Source organism: Fulmarus glacialis, unplaced genomic scaffold, assembly GCF_000690835.1.
Source record: "Fulmarus glacialis isolate BGI_N327 unplaced genomic scaffold, ASM69083v1 scaffold24476, whole genome shotgun sequence".
Lineage (NCBI taxonomy): Eukaryota > Metazoa > Chordata > Aves > Procellariiformes > Procellariidae > Fulmarus > Fulmarus glacialis.
The window spans coordinates 1-13,298 of record NW_009216562.1 but is presented as its reverse complement, the minus strand read 5'-3'; the positions used below and the strand labels follow the sequence as shown (position 1 = coordinate 13,298).

General features: G+C 49.9%; 1 protein-coding gene across 1 annotated transcript in view; it reads left to right on the top strand.

Moving 5' to 3' along the window:
* Nucleotides 1-11,600, top strand: part of PIAS3 (protein inhibitor of activated STAT, 3) — a 15,205-nt gene extending 3,605 nt beyond the window's left edge. Inside the window, 12 exon segments of the mRNA XM_009579362.1 lie at nt 692-776; nt 1,518-1,568; nt 4,119-4,209; nt 5,713-5,847; nt 6,035-6,140; nt 6,740-6,813; nt 7,332-7,492; nt 7,946-8,082; nt 8,714-8,873; nt 9,207-9,340; nt 10,508-10,545; nt 11,331-11,600. Coding sequence (XP_009577657.1) covers nt 692-776; nt 1,518-1,568; nt 4,119-4,209; nt 5,713-5,847; nt 6,035-6,140; nt 6,740-6,813; nt 7,332-7,492; nt 7,946-8,082; nt 8,714-8,873; nt 9,207-9,340; nt 10,508-10,545; nt 11,331-11,600 — 1,442 coding nt within the window.
* The last annotated feature ends 1,698 nt before the right edge of the window (nt 11,601-13,298 follow it).

The following is a 13,298-nucleotide window of genomic DNA, read 5'->3' as shown; positions in this document are numbered from 1 at the left end:
AGAGAAGGGGAAATCCTGGTTTATTTTTACATGTATCTGCACCAAACCGTGCTCGTCACTAACCCTTGTGTAAAATTCTTGATTCTCCCATTATGTGGGTTTCTCCGCGTCTGTTTATTTTTAATCAAGGGCATGGCTGGTTTTCTTTAAATTCGCCGTGACTCTGTCCGTGCGCCTGAGGAGAAAGTGGCAACGCCCGATTATTGTTCAGCAACTGTACTTATTCCATAACCACAGTAATTATTATAATTTCTAGGGCAGTGGATGACCTCCGGCATTCCCTTAGCTCCGCGTTTGATCTCACTCTTCCCAACCTGTCCGCCGATCCCCGGGCAGCGCCGTGCGGCTCTTCCTGGACTCGGGAGGCTGTGCAGACCCAGGAGAGCGAGGGGGGGTGTTTCCCGATTTCCTCACCGTTTGCTGTCTGTGCAAGCCACCTTACTTTCCAAGCCTCAGTTTTCCTTGTAAATAAAATGATGGAAGCTGGATGTCTGCCTTGGAAGACAGACCTTACGCTTGGTTACATGGTCAGGGATTTGGAGGGCCCCTGCATGGAACCGCAGTTAATTTTGACGACAGATTGCCTTCTGCTTTTAGTGGATACTGTCCTGTGTTTATTACAAGCCTTGGCGCCTGCAGGTGTAAGAATGGCTTAACGATGATTTAATTTGTCTTAAATTCTCTTTTTCAGCCTCAACAAACAGTCAACGGTTTGAAGAAGCTCACTTCACCTTTGCTCTAACCCCCCAGCAAGTTCAACAGATCCTCACCTCCCGGTAAGCGAAAGGGTGTCTCTCGGGATGCCGTGCATGTGGCTTCCCTGCTGCGGCTGCGTGTTCTTCCCCGGCAGAACGGGGAGTGGAGTCGGGAGAAAAAACGGGCAGAGTTTGGGTGAGTGAGCCTGGCAGATGAGGAGGTGGGGGACGGTTGGAATAGGAGGAAGAGCTGAATCTTAAACAATTCGTGTTTCTCTGCTCCAGTGCAGTTCGTGAGAATAAAATGCCAAGTTGGGGGTAAAAAGGGGAGATCCTTGATGTCAGCGGTGCTGTGCTGCCTACAGCCATTGAGGACCTGCCTACAACCCTGCAGAGTGGAATTAGTGTATGGAAGAGAGAAAATGGGGTGGTTGGGATAAAAACATGCAAGTTCACCCCAAACTTTAGGACTACCTTCCACCTGTGCCTACGAACACAATCGCTTGTTTGCCTTGGCGAGTCTGCAGTTGGCATTATATATTCTTAGAACTCAGCAGTAGCAAGAGTCTTTGAGGTTGATTTTCTCCTTTCCCACCACTCTCTTCTGTTCAATGGGCTTTTGCTTTACGTCCTTGTTTGGGAATTTTGCCTGCTGGTTTGGACAGGTATTACCTGTTTTTACAATTTGACTGCACTGGTTTTATTCATAATATAACTCACAGTTATCAATATCAATGTAACTTAATAAACATTTTTGCTGTTGTAGTTGTAATTCTCTGTTAAGCGCTGCTGGCAGTCTTAAGAGCTTCTTTTCTGTTGCAGAGATATCTTACCAGGTGCCAAATGTGATTACACTATACAGGTGCAATTAAGGTAAGGTAATGTCTTTTTGAGGAATGCATTAAGTCCTGTTCCCTGAGCTAGTGTCTCGGTATTGATTTGTCCTTGATTTTGGTGAATCACGCTTCTAGCACTTGATTTCGTTTGAAATTGCATGTCAGGTTGCTCAGAGGAAATGTTAAATGTTTGGTGTTGCGTTCTGAACGCTGGTTTCTATAGGGGAGTGAGGGTTTCTGTAGGGGAGTGAGGGTTTCTGTAGGGGAGTGAGGGTTTCTGTAGGGGAGTGAGGGTTTCTGTAGGGGAGTGAGCCTCTGATAAACCACATTGTGCAACACCAAACCAAAAGGGTCTTTCCGAACTCGGCGAGGCTGGGTGAGTTGTCTCTGGGTGACGCTTTGCTGGCACAGGCAACACAGCCTTGCACACAAGTTTTCTCAATTTTAAGTGCAGTAAAATCTAATCTTTTTCAGGGTTTTGCACACTTACATAGAACTTGCTTCTTTCTCGTCTCCATTTTAATTATTTGCCTACTTGCGGATTCATTGCAAAAGGCAAATAAGACGCGGAAACTACATTACCTTAAAATCTGAACATCTTTTTAATATTCACCCAGCTATTACTCATGAAAATGCAAGACATGTTGGAGAGCATGAGTAGAAAAATACTTGAAAGTGCTTCATGGGTTACCCTCTGATTCTTGCAGTCCGTGCCGGGGTTATCTGAGTGCCTGCCCACACTGTCCTACGGCGCCGAACAGGAACTGAGGAGGCTCTTGCCCAACGTTCAACCCTTGGCAGGGTTAAAAAACGTTAAATTTTATTATCAGGGCTTTGAACTTGGCAAAGAGACAGAGAATCATTACTGTGCTCTCAGGAAAAAAGTGATGAGGAAATTTAGGGCTTTAGTTGTGATATCTGGAAGTCTGAAGAAAAGTGGTTGTTTGAAACTGAAGACTTCGATTTAATTCAGAAGAGAGCCTGGTGGTTTTCAGGAGGGCGTTCTATATTAATTATGATTCTGCGACAATGTCTCTCTGATTGGGGGCTTTACAGCCGCAGTTTTCCTGCTGTGTCCATCTGTTCCTTTTTTGCACGCAGAGCTGGTGGAGCGAAGCATACGGGCGTCCTGTTCCCTGAAATGCATCAGTGGATGCTTGGAAATGTCTCTTCTGTAGCGCAGAAAAACACCGTGTGTGTTTTTGAAGGACCGGTTGCAGTGTGTATCCCTCTTACTGTGTTTTGGACGTTGGAGATGAAACAGAGTTTACCAAATAGCCCACCAGGAAACTTTCAGGAGTCTCCTGGGGTGTCCGAAGTGCATCCTGAAGAAGTGAACCCTTATTCAGCAAACTTTAGTGCAGGAGTTAAAAACGATGGTGGGATCATTTCTTCTCTCCTGCTGATGTGCTTCAGCATACGCGGTATTCTCATGTTCCCAAGCAAGAAAAAGACTAACTCTCCATTTTATTCTTTGCTTTATTTGGCAAGCAGAGAGAGGTTAAAACACAATAAGATCAGATTTATTTTTTGAGAACGGTGGTGGTGTGGCTCTGCATCGGCGTGACATGCCAGGGCTTGATCTGGCAGCTCGGAAGAAGCCGGCCGAGGTCACAGTCTGACTCAGGGCTGCGCGGCAGGCCTGTGGTTTCAGCGTGGGGAGTCGTCTCTGGCGGAGCACCCTCCTTTGAGACAAAATAGAGCGCACGGCCGCCTGATTACATGGGATTAGGATTTGAACCGGAGCCCGTTCTGGATTGCTGGTGCTGACGGTTGGACTCGATGATCTTAAAGGTCTTTTCCAACCCGAATGACTCCATGATGAGGGAGGCAACGGCAGGATATCGAGTGGTGGCGGATGAGCTTTGAGAGAGTCCCGCAGTAACCAGTCTGTCCTCCTGCAAGATTCACTTTGGGTCAAATACAACTTTTTAGTTCCTCAGGTGCTTGCGGTGGGTGGCTTAAGCAGATGGAGTTCTTTGCGTCTTGAAGTGCTGCAGAATCTATAGGTGAAGTTGCACCTGAACGCACCCAAAGCTGGGTTAAACCATCTGATACAGCGCTGCTGGTGTGGGAATTATATCAGGGTGGCCAGAGTGAAAGGCAGTCCTCTTCTGAATTAAATCAAAGTCTTCGATTTCGAACAACCACTTTTCTTCAGACTTCCAGATACCACAACTAAACGGCACCCGGGTTAGCTGTCCGTACCGCTTGAACCCGGAGCTCGGTTTGTGTCATTTTTTTGAATGATGTTAGGCCAGAAAAATAGAGTTTGCCTGTGAAACCACAATTCTGGATAGCTTAGATTGTCATCTGGGCTGAATAAAATTAGCCCTGCCCCTGCACACTTCACAGCGTGCACATTAGCAATTGTTTTAAGTCGCTGGCATTTTTCTGTCTCGTTTCTCGTATCTTTTGCCGCACGTAGGGCTTGAAACGCGGGTAGGGCTGTTCATCTGCTTATGTGTTTTCCAGCCATTGATCTCTTCTGCTTGGAAAATGTTTCTCCCTTTTTAAAGGGAAGTTTGGCTGCCGCTTTTTGCGAGCGTCACCACTCACTTGCCAGTTTCTCCCTCCTGCTTCTTAGGTTTTGCTTGTGTGAAACCAGCTGTCCCCAAGAAGATTACTTCCCTCCTAATTTATTTGTCAAGGTCAATGGAAAACTCTGTCCCCTGCCTGTGAGTAAACCTTATTTCTTCTTAATACGTTGTAGACTAAAGCCTGCCCTTTTACACAGTTGCAGCTCCCAGTGAGTGCAGTGGGAACGTATTTTCCAGAGATTAAAGACTGACTTGAAGAAATGGTGTGGTCAGAGTGCAAAACTGATTTCATGTTACAGGGCTGTGGATGGGTGATGAAAGCTGCTCTTTGATTTAAGGAGTGTGGTCTTTAAGTAGAAGAATATGTGAACTTTGGGCCTGATTTTTTGTAACCAGATTCCCTCTCATTTTTTGGAATGCCTCTTTTGACAGGAAACTTGATAATAAAAATGCAGAGTAAAATCTGAGTTTAATGGAATAACGGCACTGCCTTTAGTTTATCACATTGCAGGAAGACCTGGATGCTCCAGTCAAGGCTGGGGTCCTTTGTGCTGGGTAATGTGTAAAAAATATAATAAGAAATAGTGCTTGCCCCAGTTTACAGTCCAAAAAGGGATGTGATTCAGTGTCACAGCTAGGAAAGGTATCGGCGGTTTGACAGTCGTAGGCCAGTTCCCTGTCAACTGTCCCACGCTGGCTTTGCTCCACTACAGCAGGCACTTTCTGCAATCAAACCTGCAGAACAGCCTCTAATGCTCTGCCTGAGCCGCTCCCTTCATATTTTTAGAGATTTGCATTTTTTGCCTGAGATATTCTGTCTGTTATTGGCCCAGACAATTAGTAACCTGCTTTAAAAAAAAAATAAAAATAGAGAGAGGTGGTTTCCGGCCTCGTGGGGCGGAAAGAGGGAAGCGCGTGTGAGATGCAAGATGGCTAAAGGGTCCCCCCAGCTTCTGCTCTCAGATAAGGTTTCTTGCGTTCATTCGGATGAGTCATCTGCAGCTGAGAAGCTGTTCGTACGGGCTGTGCACAGCACAGCAGCTCAACGGGAACGTTTTTTTTTGTTTTACTTCTGCTTAAACTGTGACGGCTGCTGAATCAGTCTCAAGCTGCCCAGTCTAACTGAGGGCGATGAAAAAAGGGTGGTGTGAAGCTCTCTGAATTACAGAAACGGCACTCTTGGGCTGAATAACGGCACGGGTTTCTAACCAAGTTGGAATGTGGATATAAGGAAGCAAAAATGAGATCAATGTGAGATTTGTCACGGGATGCAATTTTTTAGCTTCCCAGCCTCGTTGAACCGGGCAGGATTTGGTTTTCAATTCAGCACCATTTGCGCACAACACATCCCAGCCCGACAGTTCTGTGTTTGTGGAGAGGTTCAGCTTACGATGGGATTCCAGTATGCTTGTCAGCGTAAGGATATCAGAGGGAACCTTCATTCTCCATTTCGTGACATTGAGAAATAATAACGTACTGCTTTGAGATTTGTAGATAAATTCTCATACAAGCTCTAAGATGTGACATGAAATGTCTTGAGGTACAATGTGCCGTGAAGAGTTGGGTTTGTAGGTTCTTGTATGTGGCCTTACACGTCAGAGGGAATTTATTTTATGCCAGGTAATCTTTCTTTCTTTGCAGGGTTATCTCCCGCCTACGAAAAACGGCGCAGAGCCGAAACGACCCAGCCGCCCCGTCAATATCACTCCATTGGCACGACTTTCGGCAACCGTCCCCAACACGATTGTAGTGAACTGGTCCTCGGAGTTTGGCAGGGTGAGTGAGGTGAAAACTGTTTCCCATTTGCTGCTGTTCCTTCACTACCAGTTGTTTGCAGCCTCAGGTCTGCGAGGCAGAATCGAGGTCGTTTTTGCAGTAGCGTCAAGCCGTGCAGATCCAGGAGAGCCCTCTCCTTTCTGGTGGGTTTTTCTCGGTCTGAGCAGCGTCAACTTCTTTTCAACAGAACTACTCTCTGTCGGTGTACCTGGTGAAGCAGCTGACGTCAGTAACGCTGCTACAGAAGCTAAGAGCCAAGGGCATCCGAAATCCAGACCATTCGCGAGCCCTGAGTAAGTGAAGGTGTAACTGTGCTTGTTGTAACCCTGACGGAGCAGGTCTGAATTGGCGAGCGAGGGCGGTGCAGGTCTTTGTGTGCCTCCCTTCTCGCAAGCCCGCACGTGCTTGCTGAGTCCTGTTGATGAGAACTTGATGGGGAGGTAAGGATTGTAAAGATGAGGGATTATTTTTCAGTGATGCTGTTCAACAAAGATCGAAATCAAACCGTTCTTCAGATCGCTGCCCATCTCCCTTGTGGTACTTGCGAAACATTTGTCCTCTGAGAAGCAGTGGGAGTGGTGCCGTTGCTGCTTACGCTCAATTTTTTTTCCCTACAACCAAATGTTTCCCCTGTGCTGTCGTTTTACAGGCAGGCTGTAAATTCTTTAAGGTAGGGACTGTCTCTTTGTGCGGCGTATATGGTCTAGCCAAGGAGACTCTTGCCAGAGCTGTTAACCTAATAGCAATAATGTCTGCTGTCGTAAGCATTACCTGCCTGTAATTTGGATAATAAGTGTCATGGTGCAAATTATAAATCATGTCTGTACATATTTATGCATGTAAAAGAAGGAGGATGTTGACAGGAGACCTTTTTCCCCTCCTCTTCTTTCAGTCAAAGAAAAACTAACAGCTGATCCTGACAGTGAGATAGCTACAACGAGCTTACGAGTTTCCCTGATGTGTCCAGTAGGTTTCTACATTTTTGTTCATTTTTCTTGGACAGGCCTGTGTGAACAGCTTCCCGCTTTACCTTACCGTTGCGTAGGAACGCTTTGGAGTGAGACGAGAGCCGATGCTGGTGCAGCCCTGCTCTTGCTGAAAAGTCAGCTTTGATTCCTAAATAAAAGCAGAACCGCTTTCTTTCGTGCATAAAAAAATTGCTGAGATTGTTGGCCTAAACTGCCTAGGCAAAAATGTCTTCTGCTGACCCGATCCTTGTCTTTCACCTTCACTATTAGCACGTGTTTGAGGTGGAAGTGAGCTTAAAAAAATAAAGAAAAGGCAAAAATACCCTCAAGAAAGCTTGTTTTCTCTCGCACGTTAATTCTTCATTGACGTTTAGTTTAATGTCTTGTTAAACATGCTAGAGTGCTGGGCAGGGGAGAAAAGGGAATAAACAGGGAATAACACCGCTGGCTTTACTTTGGTGCTGTGAGATGCGGTTTGTACAAAACCCACTTCATTTCTTACTACTTGTCCCCCAGCTGGGTAAGATGAGGCTGATTGTCCCCTGCCGAGCCATCACGTGCACCCACCTCCAGTGCTTCGATGCAGCGCTCTACCTTCAAATGAATGAGAAGAAACCCACGTGGACTTGTCCTGTGTGTGACAAGAAAGCCCCATACGACAACCTGATAATCGACGGGTGAGCTGAGCAGGCTTCTTACACAGTCTTTAGCCTGGATAATGTTTTCCTTTTAAGGCTTATCCTCTAATGCTAGCATATATAGACAAGTTACAGCCTCGAATAACTTAAAATCTGATTTTCATTCCCTAAACTGCTTTAATGCCAATCTGGAGACATTTCTCCCAAAGAACAAGAAGCCTTTGTCAAAATCTTGGCTTCCTTGCTGGCAGTCTCTGCAGAGGCAGTAATGAGGGAACCTGCTGACGGGGGTTTGAACAGAGCCCTCCTATGTACATTGAACAGCCCATCAGAAGACTAAACTTGCAGGTGATACTGGCACAGATTTTAGAACAGTGATTCGTCGCACCCCTTTAACCCATCTCCTGAGCGCCATCGGTCCCGTGTCATTTCTGCCGTCCGTGTGCATGTATTTATGCGTGAGTCCTTGTAGTGTTTGCTCTCACCCGGCAGGTTGTTCATGGAAATCCTGAACTCGTGCACGGACTGTGATGAGATACAGTTCATGGAGGACGGCTCCTGGTGCCCCATGAAGCCCAAGAAGGAGAACCAGGAGGTGTGCCAGACGTCTGCGTTCAGTGGGATCGAGGGTACGGGAGCTATGGTCACCAACTCTTTTTTGGACGTCTTGTTTTGCCAAAGCAACGTTTACATTTACAATTTTTACATTTACAAAGCAACATTTGGAGCGTTTCAGATCCCATCTGGGAGCCGTTATTTGGGATCACACTGACATACCAGGAGCATGACAGGCACTTAGCACACCACTGTGGAGTAAGTGCTAGAAAAAGCAAGAAAAATGCAGGTTCCTCTTGAAACTGCAGCATTAATTCCAGGTGGGCTATGGAGACCTGACCGTTAGTGTGGGGATGATGCTTCTGTTCTGGGATGGGGTGTGGATTTGCTACGAGCTGTTTGGAAGTCCTGAGTGTGTCGCAGGGTTGTCGTGCTTGTAGAGGCGGTGGTGTTTTGCTCATCTCCGTTTCAGCAGTTGAAGCTGATCTCTGGTTTTCTTCTGCAGCCAGCTCCCTTTACACTGTGAGCTCCGAGGGCAAGAACTCTTCGGAGGGCAAAAAAAAAGTGGAGGTTATTGATCTCACTCTGGACAGCTCATCGGATGAGGAGTGAGTGTGTCGCAGGGTTGTCGTGCTTGTAGAGGCGGTGGTGTTTTGCTCATCTCCGTTTCAGCAGTTGAAGCTGATCTCTGGTTTTCTTCTGCAGCCAGCTCCCTTTACACTGTGAGCTCCGAGGGCAAGAACTCTTCGGAGGGCAAAAAAAAAGTGGAGGTTATTGATCTCACTCTGGACAGCTCATCGGATGAGGAGGAGCCGCCTGCCAAGAAGCAGTGCCCGGTTCTTCCGACAGCGGCCGGGCCCAAGGGGTAAGGCAGCACCGGAACCCGGCCCCCCCGCTTTGCTGGGCTTTGGCTTCTCTTGCTTCCCGCTCTCGGCTCGCTTCCCTTCCCGAATGCTGATGCCATCGCAGTGACCAGGTCCGACTCCGCTCCGTCCCTGGGCAGCGCTGCTGCTGCTTTCCACACCCGGCCAGGGCGAGGTGACACACCTCTGAGCGTGGGACAGGGGAGGAGGGAGGGCTTGTTTTTGCTGTAGGTATGGTAGCAATCGGGGGTTTTTTGATAAACAACGGAGGAATTTTGCCCTCAGCATGCCGTTCTGCTTCAGTTAAGGTTCCTCGGGTCTGTATTCTGTTTCAGGGTGTTAAGTATTGATCACCAGCCGTCTTCTGTGCTTCGAAGTCCTCCCATGGCAGCTCTTGGCAGCGACTATCTCTCCAACCTCCCCATTCCTGACTACCATCCTTCCTACCAGGTGCCCTCAGAGCTTCAAGGTAACAACAAAGACCTCTGGCAGCAGTTTGCAAAGACGCACAATTGTACCAGTTTACCAGACTAAGCAGCTGGCTGTAACAGCCGGTGCCCTGGCCTTCCCTTCCGCTGAGCTACGGGGGCCTTTGGGTCACTGGCACACGTAGTCTTTCTCGGTCTGGCAGCTACTGCAGATCAGAGCCAGGATTTTTGAGTGACAGAGTTCACTGGCCCAACACAGGAGAGGGAAGAAGGAAACTAGAGTGCCTCCCTCCCGGGGCACCGCTCCGGTGAGACTTCTCTAGGGGCTCGCAGGTGAGCTCTGGACTGACAGAGTAGCTTGAAATCTGGTTGTTAGAGATCACAGGTAGGAACGACCTGGGTTTTGGCTGGTTGGTGTGTCCCAGGGCCACCAAGGAAACGAGGCTGCGACTTCCTTTCCTGGGCTCTTGTTCCTGGCTGGCAGGGCGTGATACGGGTTGTGTGTCCTCACCCAGCAGAAGGAAAGAGAGGCCCAGGTCCGTGACTGAGTAGTAAGTAAGAAGCCATTCCCAGGAACCCACGGCTCTGGGGATCCCCGTGTGCTTTACGGCAGTGAGTTATGCCTCGGTTGTCCCCAGGGAGGCAGGCGTTTAAAGCCTGGTTCTACGGGCAGGGAGGCTGCTACCCCGAGAGATGAGGTGAGGGGCTTGAGTCCACCTCAGGTCAGCAGCGGAGACCTGAAGATACCCTCTCGGTCCTGCGTGCAGTTCACGCATCCCTCGTGCCCAATTTGAGGCGTGCGCCGTTGCTGTCCGATGGAGCTGGTTTGGTCAAGAGCCGTAAGCAGCTTTTGCAGAGTGGTTCGAAGTGCGGGGTCGGGGCTGGGCTCACCCAGCCCTTTGCGGTTTGCTGAGCTTTGCTGGAACTTGATTTTGGTGCCAGGCCCCACGACAGCTCTGGAGAGTTGAAATTTAATTTGCCCTCTGCTGTTTCGTTGCTGAGGCCACACGATGAGTTACAGAGGGGTTGTAGGGGTTGTAGCTGGAGTTTGTGACGGGGTTGGAGCTGACAATATCGTGGTATCTGGTACTTGGAAGCAGTCTGAACCCATCTGCTTCTGTCTCTACGTTAGCACGGTTTGGCTCCCCTTCCTGCCAGAAGTTTATTTACCATCAAGAGATTTATTTTTCCCCTTTTTATTTTTCTAGGTCTGGATTTGTTTTCCTTCCTTCAAAGTGAAAATCAGGTAAGGGTTTTTTTTTTGCCCTTTTGTTTTGTTTCATTATTGTTTTTCTTTTCTCCTTGCCAAATCTGCCAACTGGCAAATACATCCCTCTTCGCTCAGCCAACCTTCCTCCTCCTCCATCCTCTTCCTCTGTGAGAACTGTTGTAGGTCGGCGGTGGGGGTGCCGGCTTTGCGGTTCCACAGGCATCGCCTGACACCGCAGGGAGATACTTGGTCAGCCCGGCAGCTGCAGGACTCCTGGGCTCTTGCCCCTCTGCCCAGCACCTCTCTCCTTCCGCAGTATCTGCTTTCTTGAGCCTGCCTCGCTGCGGCAAATTCAGGATTGCCAGGGGCTCAGAGGCGGAAGTATTTTGCTTCTCTGAGGCTGAATCCACGCAGACGTAGGAGAGCGATGGTAGAAAGCGGAGGGATTTGGCGGCAGTCGCCGAGAGTTGATTTGTCCTGTCCGCGTTGTGCGCGGGTGGCTCAGCGCAGGGCACGGATCCACGGCTTTTCAGGGTGGTCGCTGTAGGCTCCATCTTCTTTCTCTGTGCTGGGCTTTATTTCTTGCTGCTGCCGCCTGTCTCTGCCATTCTCCCCTCTGAAGCCCACGCTTGCACTGGGTTGTGCTGACAGGAGGCAGCGGGTGTTGATGGTTCAGGAGCAGTCTCGGTAAACTGGTACATTTATCTGGGGAGCTCAGAGCCATCCCTGTGCGACCTGTCCTCTCCGAAGGGCTGCCCGGGACTGGGGCCGGGGTTGTGCGGACACCGTGAGCCGATCAGGGGTTTTCTTTTGCTTGGCAGCATTACAGCCCTTCCGTGATCACCTCCCTGGATGAGCAGGATACGCTCGGCCATTTCTTCCAGTACAGAGGCACCTCTAGCCACTTCATAAACATGAACCCCCTGGCCCCCGTGCTGGCAGGGTCTCACAGCGCCGTCCGCCCGGCCGGCGGCCGCATCAGCAGCATCGTCTCCACCAGCGCGCTGCGAGAGAGCCACGGACACAACGGGACAATAAGTAGCAACGCGGCGCTCCCGGGCTGCAGGCCAGACATCATTTCCCTGGACTGAGGCCACGCTGACGGCCGCTGTTCCCTCTGCCGGGGATGGGAGACGAGGGGAGACTTCCAGTAGCTGCCTTAGGGATTGGCTTCCCTGTCCGGGGCTGGAAGGACCTGACCAAGAACCGTTCGGTTGGGTCTCTCCCCTCTCGATTGAGGCCATCTCCCCCGCGTAGCCCGTGCCCCCAGGCCTTGTGCCGGTGGTTTCCAGTCCGCCTCTGTTAGGAAGGATGCGTCCCACGGCTGTATCTGCGCACGCACGCGCTCCCGAGCACGCTGGGATGTGGGCTGGGGAGCGCCTTTTTTTTGGTTCCGAGGGTTAACCAAACCCCCTGACTTTAAAGAAATATTTTAAAACCATTTATGTTACGTAGGATTCTGCTGCAGATATCAAAGAGCTGAGGAGGGGAATTCAACCGTCCCCTCTTCCGCGGGAGCCGTGCCGCTTCCCAAAAGCAGTGTGTCCTGCACTTGCCCCCCCAAACCCCACGGGGACCCTCACAAGTGAGGCTGGGCTGGCTGGGGCTGCCTCCCCAGCCCCGACTGGAAATTATTCCTGGTTTTTAATGGGAGAAGGCGGTGGGGGTGAAGAGCAGATGCAAGCGGGGCTGCGTTGGAGGAGGACGGGGTGAAGTGAGCGAGCCGGGAGGGGGGCGGCCCTGGTGCCCTGACCACGCTGTTGCCTCCTGCCTGTCCCTCTGGCGACAGTGCTGTCTCAGTTGTAACTACGATGTATTTTTAAAAAAAAAAAGATTTGTTTTCTTCCTTTTAAATATTTCCAGACCTGTACAGAGAACACATAGATGATCTATATTTTCAGTTGCAGCTTTTGTACATATAAAACTCCAAAGACTTCCCTGTTTCTGTATCTACGTGAGGACGAAATGAAGGTTGCGTCGTCTCTGGGGACGACGCATCACCCGTTGCACAAATTATTTATGTATTTAAATGTATACTTCAGTTTGTAACCTCTACAGCGATGTACCTGCTGCTTTGTGAGTGTCCAAACAGGCTTGCTCCCTGCTGCCAAGCTCATCTCTTAATTCCTGCAGCGACAGGCACGCGGGTGCTGTGGCTCGCGGCGAGGCTGGAGCGCGGAGAGGTATCACATGTAGCAATTTTTTTAGCACCTTTTTTAACTGCTCCTTCCCTGAAAATTCCGAGCAGCGTCCTTGCCGGTGGGTTGGGACGGGGGAGCAGCGCACAGTATTCTGCTTGGACGATTTCCTATTTCTTGTATCGTAACCGCGGTAAATATTTCAATGCAATAAAGGTGTAAATCCAGAGCCCCTGCCGATTCGTGCGGTGACCGGGCATGTGGAGCTGGTTCTGTTTAGCGGGAGCCAAACCGCTGCTGCTTCTGCTCTGCTGTGAAGAGCAGGAGTTTGGGGGCAAGAGAGCGCTGGGGTCTTGCCCCTGCCTCGCCTGCACATGCTCCAAAACTCCCCTGAAACGGGTTTTTGGAGTTTCTGAACTTCTGGATTTCTGAAATCCCCCACTGGAGGGGATTTGTTCTCAACGAGATCGCATCGAGGTGCCGGGCTGGCTCCCCACGGCTCGGCTCACCGCCTCCCCTAACTCTGCTCTGCTTTCCCTGCAGCCAGGCCTCCCCCGAGCAGCGAGACGTGCCCGGCGCGGGACCCCGGTCCCCCGGCAAGCATGGCGGCTCCGCTCCAGGTACTGCCAGGGTGACAACACGTCTTTTATA